Source organism: Heterocephalus glaber, unplaced genomic scaffold (genome assembly GCF_053883595.1).
Source record: "Heterocephalus glaber isolate CG9 unplaced genomic scaffold, H.glaber_assembly_v1.0 deba00001481, whole genome shotgun sequence".
NCBI lineage: Eukaryota > Metazoa > Chordata > Mammalia > Rodentia > Bathyergidae > Heterocephalus > Heterocephalus glaber.
The window spans coordinates 946,817-961,886 of NW_028258317.1; the positions used below are offsets into that span (position 1 = coordinate 946,817).

At 35.0% G+C, this 15,070-nt stretch overlaps 1 protein-coding gene across 4 annotated transcripts in view; it reads right to left on the minus strand.

Annotated features, from left to right (window-relative positions):
- The window catches only part of Musk (muscle associated receptor tyrosine kinase), a 95,690-nt gene that overhangs the window by 41,646 nt on the left and 38,974 nt on the right, over positions 1-15,070 (minus strand). For 2 of the 4 annotated variants that reach the window (XM_087183567.1, XM_004848132.3), the window contains exons 6-7: positions 10,028-10,057; positions 5,013-5,137 (exon numbers count right to left, since the gene is read on the minus strand). In XM_087183567.1, coding sequence (XP_087039693.1) covers positions 5,013-5,137; positions 10,028-10,057 — 155 coding nt within the window. The remainder of the gene's footprint in view (positions 1-5,012; positions 5,138-10,027; positions 10,058-15,070) is intronic. The other 2 variants (XM_087183568.1, XM_087183569.1) reach the window with 1 other exon arrangement.

The window sequence follows — 15,070 nt, forward strand, 5'->3', positions numbered from 1 at the left end:
TATTTAAAATTACAATCTTCAAAATACATGATTTATCTATTTATTTTATAAAATTCTAGTAAATGAAAATATTTTAAGGATTATGTTTATCGGACAAAGCAAGAAAGTCACTTAAATTTTCTAAAGTTTTAATTTAATGTCTCAATGACAAAGACATTATCATTATAGCTTTAAATAGATCTGCTTATTTTAAAAAAGGATTTTCTTGGCCTGGGGATTTAGCTCAGTGGTTCTGCCACCTGCCTCACAAGCTCAAGGTTCTGTGTTTGATCCCCGGTACCAAAAAAAAAAAAAAAAAGAGGATTTTTTAAAAAAAGGTCTACTATAAATAAAAATTTTAAAAAAGTAAAATCTGTTCCATCTATACCTAATTTCTTTGTGGAATATTATAAAAGAAAAGGAACATTACCAGTCCCTCTGAAGTTCTGTGATTAGATTACAAATTTCCCTGAAAAATTAATGTCATTTCCATAGAAAGAAAGCAAAATATTTCTTAACCATTTTGGTGCATGTTTCTTAACTTTCTCCAGCTCTGATTGTTTAGGATTTTAATTTACTGGTATGTACATAAAGGGAGGAAAATAAGCATTTCCATTTTTAGCAGCCATGTACTTAGCAGGGAGTTAAGAGGTTAGTTCACTAACTCCTGCTTGAGAGCCGCAGTTCAAACTCTGTTCTATCCTGTGTTAAAAGCTCTGCTGAGTTATTCCACATAGACTTGTTATATGTAATTATTTTGATTTACCAGTTCTAAAGCTCACATACCATCTGTTCTGCCCAAAACAATATCAGAGTTATGAGTTCCTTCATGTTCCCCTACATAGACTTTCTGGTTTGCTATGTTTATGACATTCAATGCCTTAAATTGCCTTCATTTCCTGTAATTTGCGTCAGTATAGGCAAAGTCATCTCCAATTCATTTTGACTTGGGTCCTATTACCAAGACCTTGGCTACAAAATCGACACATGCTGACTATGAGAACTATGAATGTACCTTTACTTTCTTCCTGGAGGAAAGTCACTATTTATTTTATTCTTGTTTTAGAATCAGAGTCATAGATCTATTTTGCTTTCTCTTTTGGTGAGTCACACATTGAATGATTAAATTGGGGGTCTCAATAAGACCACACTAACTCCAGCTATCCTCCTCTTATTAGTCCTGAACTCTAGGAGGAAGTAATCATATATCTTTCATTTCTAAACTCATATGAGCTTTTTGAAAATCCTGGATTTGGCGGAGGGGGCGGGGCAGGGTGCAACTGGAAATTGAATCCAGGGCCTTCACACCAAGTTACATCCCCAGCCCCATTTTGTATTTTTTATCTTGAGATAGGGTCTTGCTAAAGTGCTAAGTTGCCCAGGCCAGGCTCAAACTTAAGATCTTCCTGCTTGAGCTTTCCGTAGTGCTAGGATTATAATCGTATTCCACCACTCCTGGCTTGAATGTTTAAAAAGCACACATATTTCTATTTTCTTTATTATTGTTTTCACACAATAAGACAAATTACCAAAGTTACATTGTCAATCCCCCAATTTCTTTAGGATTCTTTATACTACCTTGAGAGACTGAAGTCAATTGCAGCGGCTTCTAGAGGAGAGCTATAAAACACATTGGCTAAAATGATTCAATTTCAATGGATACTTGAAGTGCAATTAAAGAGGTAAAGAAGAGCAAGGACTACAAGTTACTTTGTAAAAACTTAACAAAATTAGAGGATGTTAGCCCTGATGTCATACTAGAGATCTTTGACAGCCACCTGACATTTCTCAACATGAGAAAATCAATGTCTAAATGGCAAATGGACTCCCTCCAAATCACATTAGCTGAAGAGGGGCATTAACCACTTAAGACCCCCAGTTTCTTATCTAATTCTTGTTCTATCATGGCTTGAGTGATAAGCTGATAAAGTAGCATTCATTTACTGTATTCTGAAGGGATATAGAAGAGACACATGAAATCAACCAATTTTAATAACTAATTGTGAAAAAATGTTTTTAAGTATCAGAAAAGGGAAAAATACTTTCAGCAAAAATGGCAGTAGTGAAAATAATAATGAATGAATTGTAAGGATTGGGGGTTTGTAACGGAATACAAGACACTCCTTGTTACTGAGGTAGCCATAGAATTTGGCATCCTTTCCCTGTTTTGCAACCACCACCACACTAGCACACTTTGTTTTCCACACCCTTCTTCTATCTCCTCCCCTTCTTCTTCTTCTTATGCCCTGTGTCCTAGTTCTCATCTTTCAGGACTACAACCAGTCAGTTTTCTTAGATGCACTGCATTTTAGGCACAAGGGACTGGGAGGTGCAGAGCATTACTACCTCACCCTGCACTTGGGTTTGAACCCAGGGCCTTGCGCATGCTAGCCAAGTGTACACTACTGAGCTACACTCCCAGCCAGAGACCATCACTTTTCTGAGATTCCTTTTTCCAATCTAACTTTTTCACATCTTTTTGCTTAATGTGGTATAACTGACAAATACAAATGGTATATATTTGAGGTATATGACTACCACATCTGTGCTATACAGTAATGGCAGCCCTAGCAGACTTATACAATCCTGGAGAAGAGAAAGTGGAGAGGATCTACAATAAATTAAGTCCCTAGTGGAATGTGCCTCAGATTGGACAGAAATAAAACTTAATGTGATTTCAATTATAACAAAATATTTTGCCTGCCTACAGGAAAAAAAAGTCCCCATTTTCTTGTGATACTAGTTTGAGACCTTCCTGGGCCTTTAAAATGCTATTGTTAATGTATTATAGAATGATATGTTTACTACACCCAAGACACCACAAAGTTGGCAAGAGACTATCCTGCAGGTGATGGAATAAAAACAGCCAAGTACAGTTAGATGACCTATCAAGGGTTGGGTTGTTTAGTAATACTAAGAGTCATCCTCACACACCTAAGGGACTGAATTGGACATGTACCTACTGTCTTTTTAAGGCATTAAAGTGTCCTTGATAGGACTAGCTACAGAGTTGGCATAATGTCCCTTGCTGTACAGTAAAGACTTAAAGAGATAACAGATCATGATTGTGATAGCCCGCTAAAGGATAGACCATTCCCAGTTTTGAAAATGGATGTAGTAATCTTGAATAAAAATTAAAACAAATTGAAATGGTGCAATTAAGCAAAAATGCAATGTTACCAGAAATAAAACAATGGTTCTACTTAAGGGAAAACTGCAATATAAAGCAAAAAAATCACATGCTCATCAAAACATTGATATAATCAGTGACGAGGTATTTTATTTAGTTCTCTCATATATATATATTTATATTTATATTATGAAATTAGTAATGAAAACCTTGGGAGTGGGGCTGGCTGTAGCTCAGTGGTGAGTATTTACCTAGGGTATACATACCTAAAACTTCATATATAATTTTTTTTACCTCATAAAGAATATCAGAAACTGAAAAACTAGATGTAAACTGAACATAATTAAACAAGTGGTAGAGTCTATAAGATATAATAATAATAATAATAATAACCCATAGTAGGTCTTTTTCATAGATATTGATGAACTAGAATATTCAGATGAACCATCACACTGACAGAAAAAAATCAAAACTGAAAAATAATTTAAACAGTATAGCAAGCTTAAGTTTTTTTCCCCCATGAGAACCTTTTTCAACCCTAGAAAATTTGAACTTTTTTTTTTGAATAGCCTTAAGGAATGAGGAAATAAGTCAAAACTCAGAGCCCACACAGATTTATAGTATAGTAAAAGATACATTAAATTAATAACACAAAGAACTAGATATCAGAGACATGTCACTATGAACTACAAGTGAATTAGCCCACATAGAGAATTACAGCTCATGTTATAATGATCTGGGATGTCCAAGAAGCTTCTAACCTTGAGCTTAGTTTCAGATTGTCCATGATTGGTGGTAGAAATTTATTCTTGATAAAAATAAGCAATAATTCTCTCTGATGGAAAATACCTTCATCTAGACCTCAAAATAGTTTCTGACATTTTTTCCCAATATACTGAATAACAAGTCATCAAAGATAACTAGACACACAAGAAAACAATACAATGATCAGGTATCTTGGTCAGCTTCTTGTCATTATGATCAAACATCTAATAAAAACAAGTTAAAGGGGCCGGAGATTTAGCTCAGTGGTTTTGCCCCCTGCTGCACAAGCGCAAGGACCCGAGTTCAATCCCCGGTACCAAAAAAAAAAAAAAACAAGTTAAAGAAGGAAAGATTTATTTTTGGCTCACAGTTTCAGAGGATACAGTCCATGGTCAGCCAGCTATATTGGTTTTAGTTCTGTGGCAAGGCAGAAACATAATGGCATAAGGGCCAGGCAAAGGAAATCCGCTCACCTCACAACAGCCAGGAAGCAGAGAGAAAGGGAAAGATTCACAGAAAAGGGGCAGGGTTCCATACATAATCCCTAAGGTCACAACCTGATGATGCCTTCAACTAAGCCTCATCTATTTCCATCAGCTCCCAATAATACTATCAAATTATGAACACATAAATGATTCATCCACTGATGAAATTAGAATCTTCATGATCCAATCACTTCAAAAGCTCACAGCTGGCAACCAATCCTTCAACACAATGATATTTGGCGGCGGGGGGTGGGGGGGTGGGGTGGGTATTTTAAGTAATAACCATAACAGGAAGAGTCAGTGGAAAAACAGACAACAAAAACAGATCTGCAATGGTATCCCCTATCACAAATAAAAGGCAACCAACCTTTCACTGATGTCACTGACACATTATATGAAAATTATTTTATATGCAGAAAATAATTGTACCCATTTAATATTCTACTATTTTCCATGATACAAGAAAAGAAGCAAACTTCTAGTGTTTAACTTTCACATCAGTAATCCCTACAACAAAGATATTGGAAGACTCAAAAAAATGATGCAAGTGGTATCAATGACAGAGATCAGGGTAATTGCACAAATAAAGGCTCTATCTTGAAATTCATGATGAATGGGTCTTCCCCAAACAAGTCCCAACACACAACACTCACAGCATTTCCATTTTCAATCCAGCTGATGGTGGGGACAGGGATGCCTGTTGCTGTACAGCGCAGAGTCACCAAGGAGCCAAAGGTGACATTATGAGATTCAGGAGCACGCAGGATTCTGGCAAAAACTGTTAGGAAAACAGAAGTGGTGAGTGACTCTCCTTTAGAGAAGGAAGAAGCTTCAGTGATCTTTAAAAAATGCAAAGGAGACCAGTTTCTGGGTGTGGGATCCTTCCTTCTGTTTTAAGGATAATACCAAGTGGCACGCCCTGGCCTCCAAGCACCTTTCACGATTGTGTTGCATTTCTCACCATCCCAAGATGCATTGAGCTTATTCCCAGTTTAGGATCTTACCCTTGCTATTCCTCGGTCTCCTACACACATCCCCAGGTTCCCTGAACCATTCGAATCTCTGTTGAAGTGACATTTCCTTAGAAATGTCCACCATTGTCGCCCAACATATAACACAATTCTTCGTCTATTTGGTTTTTCATCATCCTATTTTAATCTGGGACATTTTGAATATATAAATGTTGGCCCCATCTAGGCATAGTGGTACATGCCTATAATCCCCAGTAGTCTGGGAGGAAGCTGAAGCAGGAAGGTTGAAAGTTTGAGCCCAGTCTGGGAAATTTAGCAAGACACTCTCTCAAAATGAAAGATAAAGGGCAGGGGATATAGCTTAGTGTGAAAGCCCTAGGTTCAATCCACAGTGGTTGCAGTAGTGGTCAGCAAAACCCCACTGGACCCAAAGCCAGGAAAACAAAAAAGCAAGAAAGGCGATGTCCTCACAAGCAATAAGTAGTTGAAAAAAACCTTTTAAAATCAATAATAGTATTAAATGTTTAAAGTCCAGCTGAATCTGTCCACCCCAAAAGCAAAACCGAGCCTGAATTTAAGCAAGTTCTGGGGTCTAATTACCAACAAATAAATAAATAAAGAAATGAATCAACAACGTGTTAAATAATATCATGGAGATACATTTCAATCAAATCCAGAATTCAGGAAATTTGAAATGGTAAATAACTTAGTTTCCTCAATAAATATATAGCAGTGGGGATGGGGAGGAGAAGAGTAATCTGTTGTAGGTAAAAAAACCTTTAAGTGGGTGGGGATTTAACTTAGTGGTGCCGCCGCCTGCGGCACAAGCCCAAGGTCCCAAGTTTGATCCGCGGTACAAAAAAAAAAAAAAAGAGCTTTAAGTGAGACATCACAAAGTATGGTTCTCTTTGGATTTTTGTTTTCCCAACAATCTAAGTTTATAGGCATTATATTCTCATTTAACTGTTTTATCTGTAGTTTGAGTCCATGTGCACCATTTGGCTGGAATAACTCTTGTACGTTTAGTATTACAGTTTTTGAGTGAGAGGCTACTGCAGTGAGCATCCATCCCTGAGTCCCTTGGCTTCTGAGAATCTGAAACAAGCAAGATCCTGAAGAAATTTGGAATGGGATCATTTCAATCTCATAAGTACTGGAAAAAATGTTTTAATAACATTGACTGCGCCCTTGAACTTGTATGAGAGCCTTCTGGCTGAAGATGATCAGAATTTTAAAAAAAGGAGAAGAATGAAATCTAGATTATTTTTTACTCCTTTAATTTATAAAGGCAAAAGTTCTAATTTGGGGAATTTAAAATTCTTGGAAATTTAGTAATCAGGGAGGATTTATTTTGTTCTAATTTATATCTTTTTTTTCTTTTGGCTGGTATTAACATTATTTGAAATATCAACTGGGCTCATTGCAAAACCTCTGATGACCCATATGCACAACACAGCTAAGCATTATGTGAAATAGTAAATAAGTTAGAGAGTCAATTACTATTTTACAGTTCATGCTGACATTGGAATTAAATTAATTTCTTCTCTGCTCCATCTCAAAACTTTCTGGGGGCTCTAGTGGGGGGAGATAAGGGTGCATTAAAGAGTACTGTTGGCATTACAGCTTCATGAATGTGACACTGTGCTGATAAATGGCTGTTCTCCTTCCCTAAGGGGGCAGATACACCCTTCTCTCACCATGGCTTCCATTGTTAAAGTGCAGCGAGTTAAGAGAAGTAAAAAGACCAGGGAAGCTGGTCTCTCCTGACTTTCACATTCTCTCCAAAAGATAAAAAAGAGACTCAACCCTCTTTTTTTCAGTATGGAAAGCTATCATCAACCCTTCCTTTTGGTTTCTATTTTTCAAAGGAAGTTTTAAATATCTTTGGGGTCTCCATTTAAATGTTTCACTATCACAATGCTTTCTTGTCTTCATTTCCTTTACCTTTGTTTATTTTTCTCCATTATTATTTCTTTATCACTATTTCATAAATGCTGAATCAATTAGTTATTTGTTCATTTGACTGCCTCTTCCCTTGGAACGTAAGCATCACAAGGACAAGGTTTGCTTTATTCATCAGTGCAGTCTAATTGATTTACCTCTACATCTGTGTCTATCTCCAGACTCCTATGTAATACATGGTAGGTGTTTGATCAATATTTGCTGAATGAGTGAATGAATGAATGAATGAATGAGTGACTTCTCTGGGAAGAGGAGGGGAAGGGACTGGTATATGGTGTGTGTGTCATCCTTCCAACCATCACTCTCCCAGCTATCCTGCATGTGTGAAGGGAAAGGTGTTGATGTGTGGTGGGAAATTCACCAGGTGGGGCTTCTTCATTCAACAACTAGGAGTAGCAGGAAAGAGTGGAGAGAGGGTGAGAAGGATGATGAGGAACTAGAAATTGTTTACTTTTTAGAATAGTCTACTTTTTAGATGGAGTAAAAAAGCTTTATTTTTAATCCAGCTTAACCATCAGTAACGCTGATACATTTTTACCCATCTGTCTTTGTACCCACTTGTAAATAAGAAAGGTAAATGGATGCTAAAAGGAATTCCAAAACATTTAACAACCATTGAGAACAATAAAGTCAGTTTCAGTTAAAAATAAATGGCAGACTAACCTCCATGAATGATAATGTATGTGCAATAATGTATTAGGGCACAGTACAATTACAAACCCCATTATTTCAGTGGTAATCACAGACTGAAAACACATTCTAGGTCACCAATTTAAAACATAATATGTTATGTTCCTTATCCAAACAAAGTCCATCAGATATCCTTATTTTGTATTTCTTTGTGTGAATAAAAATATATTAGTGATTTTGTTACATAAACAAGTAAACTGCACACCAAATTACTTAATCATTTGGAAAATGCTTTCATATGGATCTTTAAAGAAAAAACACGTATCCAGCTCCTCTTGCCATATATGATCTTGTCCATTATTCTTCAATTCACCTTGATCTCTTTCATTTGCCTGCAGTCAGGCAAGTTATTTCTTCTTCAGCATGGAAAGTACACACAGGTAATACATTTATCTCCAGTTTTTTTTTCTAATGGAATCTATTCATGTGTTTTGGGTTTTGTTTCTCTTGGGCAGATTTGTAGAGATAACTGCAAGTTGAGACTCTTATATTCAATGTATTCAATTCAATTTGCGCGCTTAAGCAGTCAGCAATTTCAAAGTCTTTTTTAACACAACCATGTTGTGATCTGTTTCTGCTCCTCTTCCACCTCCTCCCTTTTTCAAAGTACTTTCAGATACATGATGTCTTGTTATTGATTTTCGTTCTATGGGGCAGTATGTATTAAGGAGATAAGGCCATCGTTCACCCTGAATTTGCCCTATTGGTATAATGGGAAGCTCAAGGAATAGGGGTAAGTCCCTACCAGTTTGGCCTTGGTAAGGGAATAATCAGAAGAATATTCATGTTTCTGATCAATTTCCGGTTTTGAGCACCTATTTAAAAGGATACCATGAGCTCACATGCATTTTATTTTCTCTTACTCTTTTCATTTGTTATTATTTTCTAGCTTTCTTTAAAGAGGTTCTTATATGCTTCAAAAAACTAATGACTAATAGGAACAGATTGGGAGAAAAACTTAACAAAAATCATACAGAACCAGGTGAAATGTTTTCTCCTGAACTTGGTTACAAGCAAGCTGGTATTTAGAATGAGGAAAACATTTCAAATACTAGGTTGAACAAGTCTTAAAACCAGAAATCAAATCAGAAACTTTTTTAGCACAGACATGACTCTTGGAAAATTTCAGTTTTGAAGCACTTTAGATTTCAGATTTTTTAATTAGGGTTGGTCAAAATCCTTAAAGTCTATGCAAATATTTGAAAAAATTAAAAACTCTGAAATCTGAAACATTCTGATCCCAAGCATTTTGGATTAAAGGATAGTCAACCTGCATTTTATTTGAGATTCTGAGGAAGTATTGTTTTAAATGATAACAGTCTAAATAACCCCTAGAGTCAAAAATGTTATTATATGACAATTTGTAAAATTTATCCCCAAAGTATCAGATGAGGATTAGGTTAAAGGTTGTAAATTGTGGGGCTTGCTCAAAATTCAAGGTACTTTTTGTAATGGAAAACTCTTGTTTCACAATAGGGTTTTTCCCAGAAAAAATTGATTTCCAGTCACTTTCTTCTAAACATATTCTACAAAATATACATATCTGTATGCAATTAAAATGAAATTATTTTTTATTGACATGGAGAAATTGCATAATCTGCTTGCCCTGTTGAAATAATGACAGTAAAAACCTAATCTGGCATCTTAACATTTCTCCAAAATTTTAGCCCCACCCATCCAAGAAGTCTGTTACAAAGAGTAACTTTCTGTTCCAACCTATGCTGGATTTATACTCATATGCTGATTTATTACATTTCATTTGCTTGTGTTTCCAGAGTTTAGGACACCCAATTTAAAGAGTTCTCTTTCCTCAGTCTTTTCTTAAGAAATGTAAATGGTCAATAAGCAGTTTATATAACAAAGTAGTCTATCTGCTAACACTTTGTTAAATGCTGTGACTTCATATCCCCCATAGGTCATTTGATGTTTCTTAGCAAAATAACGGCACTCAGAGTTGTTTGGAAGGTCAGTGAAAATAAACAATTGAAAGGAGACATGCACTTAAAAAGAAGCAGTACAAAAAGTTAAAAAAAAAAAAAGAATACCTTTAGTATCCTGCTCAGGTTCACTTTCTTCTGTTAATAGAAACAAGACAAAACAAAAACACGCAATAAACACACAAATAAACACACAAACAAAACAATGCATCATGAAAAGGAAAATCTTTGACCAGAGAACATCAATTGTGCAACACAATTAATTAGAATCTGCTTGTTTCTTATTTCAATAAGAAACAGATGCAATCGGGAAACTGCTGACCTTTTTGAAAGCAAACTATTATATGACATAAGATTCCAAATTACTACTTTTAGTCAGGCAGTATTATACAGAAAATAAACTACAGCATACCCAACAACATAGCTCATTCATGCATTTTTATTTTAATCAGGACAATCCCCCTTTCTTTCCAGGCAACAGAGTCCCCACTATTCTCATACATTCTGCTCCTCCTTGTAGCTTGGCTTCTCCGCTTACAAGGTCTTGCTGTGAAGTCAGTAATGTTGAATGTGGGCTCTCAGCTATCATTTCTATGGCAATAGACTCCTGTTGTGGTAAACAGAGGATTAGGGGGTTTCTGCTGAACCAGAGCCTTCCACCATCAGAGATCCACAACACTGACTTAACACTCAGAGAGCAAAAGAAGCAAGTCATTGCCTTCTGAGAACCTACCAGTGAAGCATGCTGCAGAAGAGAATGTGAAAATCACTAAATTGTACCTAATGGATTGAGAATTTAAAAGTTTAAAAAAAAAAATCCTAGAGGATAGATGACAAAAACAAAATCAATTTTTCCAAAATGTTTATTATAACCATATCAGTCATGGTGGACCCCACATGAAGCTCTATTTTTCTTTCCTGAAGGTTTATTTATTCATGTCCATTCAGACTTTTCGTGGAGTTAATGATAGGCCACCAGCAATATTTGTTAATAAATAAGAATAATGATGCTGTTGGCAATAACTTCTAATCACAAGAATACACAGTTTTTCACAGATGATGGGTAGTTTTACATACATAATACCTCATCTCACTGAATTTTGATATCTCTGTGATAGAGCATAATTCATATTGCCAGCTTATTTTTCAAATAAAGAATATTTGTGTCAGATTTGTCAGGAATTCAACCTCTTTTTCAGACATGGAGTATTCTCCTCTAACCTAGTGTCATAGTGAGGTCATATTTTTATAGCTAATACCCAGTACCCTCAAATTTAAGTGAATTTATAATTTCTCATTTAGATTTTACTGCATAAGAACTTTTTCTACCTTCACCAAGTCGGCAGCACATCCTTATTTCATTTTATTTTTTTAAGTATGGATGGTTGAGACACAATAGGCCTCAAAAATTCTATTAGAATGCCTTTGGCTAAGGGTGTCTTTTGAATTCCCTGGAACGATGTGTGTGTTTCCAGGTTTGGAAACAAAATTTCCTTTTACTTTTTCTCTTTTTCTTTAAAAAAACTAGCCGAGTAACTATTTATGATAGTTGGGATGGCCATGGAATTCCTGTGGGATAAGTGCCTTTATTCCACAACTAGTGTGGTTCCAAATTTTTATTTCACTCAAGTTGAAGAGCAGCTGTCAATTCTGAGGATCTCTTGTACACCTCGTCTTTAGGTTTCTTAGAGCAAGTACAGATCCATTCTGAGTCTCCTTTAAAAGTTTGCTCCACTGATCTTTTATTGGACAACACTTGAACTATACTTTGAGCATAGACCTAGTAGTGGACAATTCTGATTTCTTTTTTTTTTTTTCATTTGTTACTGTTACTACTATTGCTCATTTTTCTTGATTTTTTGGGGATTGGAAGCAATGTAAAGTTTGAAAGACTGAACCACCACAGATAAGTAGAACCAACTCAAGAAATTAAAAAAATCTAAGTTTTGTTGTTTTCCTAAAAGGGAGCTTAGAAGTTCTCCTGGAAATTTCACTTTTGTATCAGTACTTCAAATATCATTCTATGCATAAATCCAAATATACATTTTTATGCATGCTTGTGCATTAATATATACACATACATATATGCATGCACACACAATTGAAGCTACTTTAAATTAGAGAAAATTATTAACAAATAGTTTGTAAAACCTATTGCAGCTTGATGTCAGCTTGTTGATCATTTTAAGATCAAATTGGAGTCCTAATTTTTTCATGTGCCCTGCTTTCCCAGCCTGCTGTAATCCCTCTTGATTTCCAAAATTACTGTTTTACCATTTACCAATATTTAAATATTCTGCCTCATAGTCTTTATTCGTATTTAATCATTATATTCTCATTGAACTGTTTTATATGGAGTGCATTGGTCTTATCTTCCAAACATATTTTTAATCTTTTCTAAAAGGGTAGGGTTAGAACTATATGGGGATTAATATCATATTTTTATTATTTTTTCCTCATGCAATCTCCTATAGGAAAATAATTACTCAAAAAATTTCTTTGCAATTTGAATCAGTCATGCATTTTCCTTCTGCCTTCTTGAGATTGTCTAGTAGGATAGTTAGAATAATGAATCAAGGACTGTTCTTACTGATATAATCTATTCCCTTTACTTCAACATTCAAATTAAATATTAATACATCATTTTCTTGAATATTTGTATTTATAGGGAACTCAGTATCACTATCGCAGCACATTTTGATCAAATCTTTTTTTAAAAAAGAATATTCTTTAAATCAAACCAAATTAAAACCAATCTCTTTATAATTACTGCCCATAAGACCTATTTCCTACTTCTACCACTAGACACGAATGAGAAAATATCCAACAAATATTTTCACATTGCCAAACGTGATAATGTGGTTCCCCATTCTGACTGTTCACTTTTGAACTTACCAGTTCCTCCTATTTTGTGATATTCAGGGTTAAACCTAACACAAATGTAAAGTCTAACAAATTCAAAGAACAGCAATCCTCTTTTTAAATGCTTTTCTTCTAGAAACATAAATTTGTGTGTTTTTATTTGCAGTCATCTAATCATTTAGTTTAGTGTAGTTAGTTTGTTGATTCAATTGAAAATCATGAATATCCAATGTTCATCTTCATTTACTTTACTCTTTTTAAGGTCTATCTCCCCAATTTGACTGCATATACAGTTAAACTTAATTCTAAGAAAGATAAAATAAGTTTTTCCTATTAAACTCACTGCATTAGTTGACTGGAGAACAAATGTAGAGGAGATACCTATTATTAACAGAAAGGGAAGTCATCAATATTCCCTGATAGAGATTAAAAATAATGCATTTAATGAAATCATACAGGTGATAGAGACTTTGTGGAGAAAAAGAGACAAAACCAAAAGAGAAACAGGCACTGTGGAAATGTGGAAAAGTTTGCATTATTTTGGCCACAAAAAGTGAGGGGAGCCGAGAAGACAATATGAATTTGACTACACAGAGTTGAAGTCTCTGAGAAAACTGAGAGTCCACATTTTTTGCTCCTTGTTGGATGGCCTTGGGACCTCTTTCTCATAATGCAATTATCATGGAAAATATGCAAATGAAGAAATATGATCTGGCTAGCTCTACCTTGGAAAATTGTTGGATGTTTTGGAAAAGTTTGAGCAATAGTCAAGTATTGAAATCATGAAGGGAAAGAACTTGAGATATTTAGGAAAGGGTGCATTTGAATATGAGAATTTTAGAGTTTCCAGGTATACTAGCCCATTTCTTATTGCAATGATTAGGATCAAGGCAATGCAAGTAATAAATCATGTGGTAGCATAGTACATAAAGGTTAAGAAAACAGGCTCCAGACCTAGGACCCTGGTTAGAAATACTGTTATAAAATTAATTTATAACCACTCTTTTGAATAATAATACATCATATTTTATTTCTTACATGTTTCACTGGATAGAATTCACATATAATTGTAATACTTCTAAGAGTGAAGACTGCTAATCATGATGGTGCAAAATCATCCAGCTAGAACAAGGATATAGCAATACTGGAGGAGAGACCAGCTATTTTTTATATAAAAAGACAAAGCCATGTTGAAAAACAAGATAAATGTGTCAATGCATTAGAAGGTGGACAAAATATAATTGATAAACAGGATATACTGAGTCCTGGTTCTCTAAACTGGGAGAGGGAGCCTGAAGTTTGATTTCTCTAACAGTAAAACACCTAAGATGGGGAGCTGACAGCTCAGTGCTTGAAACCAAAGGGCAGGAGTGAAGTGTCCCTTAGTTGTGAAAAGATGAAGAAGTAGTCTTGGTATTATAGCCAGAATGTGTGTCATGCGTTCCTCTGCCTTCATGATTGGATATGGGCTGAACTCCAAAACATGACTTATTAGGGATCCTAACTCCAATTCATAATACCTCATTAGAATGAAGAAGTTAAAAGACTTCCTAAAAGCAACCTCCAAAAATACCAGAAAAAAAGGAGAAATTATTTTGAAGACAGAATAGTTCTCAGGGGCAAATCATAATTTTGAAACACATTCGGAAAACAAATGCTAAGAAATTAAATGGATTCTATAATCAGGAGATTAGCTTACTCTGGAAGAAATAAAGCTGTGCAAAAAAGAGTAACATAAAAACTTAAAAAAAAAACAAACTAGTGGTGCCACACATCAGTAACTTCAGCTCTCTGAGAGGCTGCAGAAGGATGATCATAAGTTCAAGCCCAGCATGGTCAACTTAGAGAAACTCTGTCTCAAAATAGAAATAAGAAAGGACTGGGGCCATAGCTCATTTGGAAAGCCAGTATCACAAAAACCAAAAGCCAAAATCAAATAAAACAAAAACTGTTTCTTGTTTTAAAAAAGAACAAGAAATTATGAAACAAAAGACAAAATTGATATATGAGCAAATAATTCTAAAAATAATAAAAACACTAGAAATTAAAAATATAATAGCTGTACTTGACACATAACACAGAGAGGAGGATAAACTCAACCACTGACAAAGTCAAAAGAAGAATTAGGGAATAAAATAATTGTACTTAAGAAATCATAAAGCCTTTAGGCCAAAGTGAAAAAGAGAGAGACATATGAAAGATTAGCTAAAAAATGGGGAGAATAAATTTGGAACATTGGGAATGTGCATTTTGTGGAAGGTTTTGAAAAATGCCTGATGTTTCCAAGGG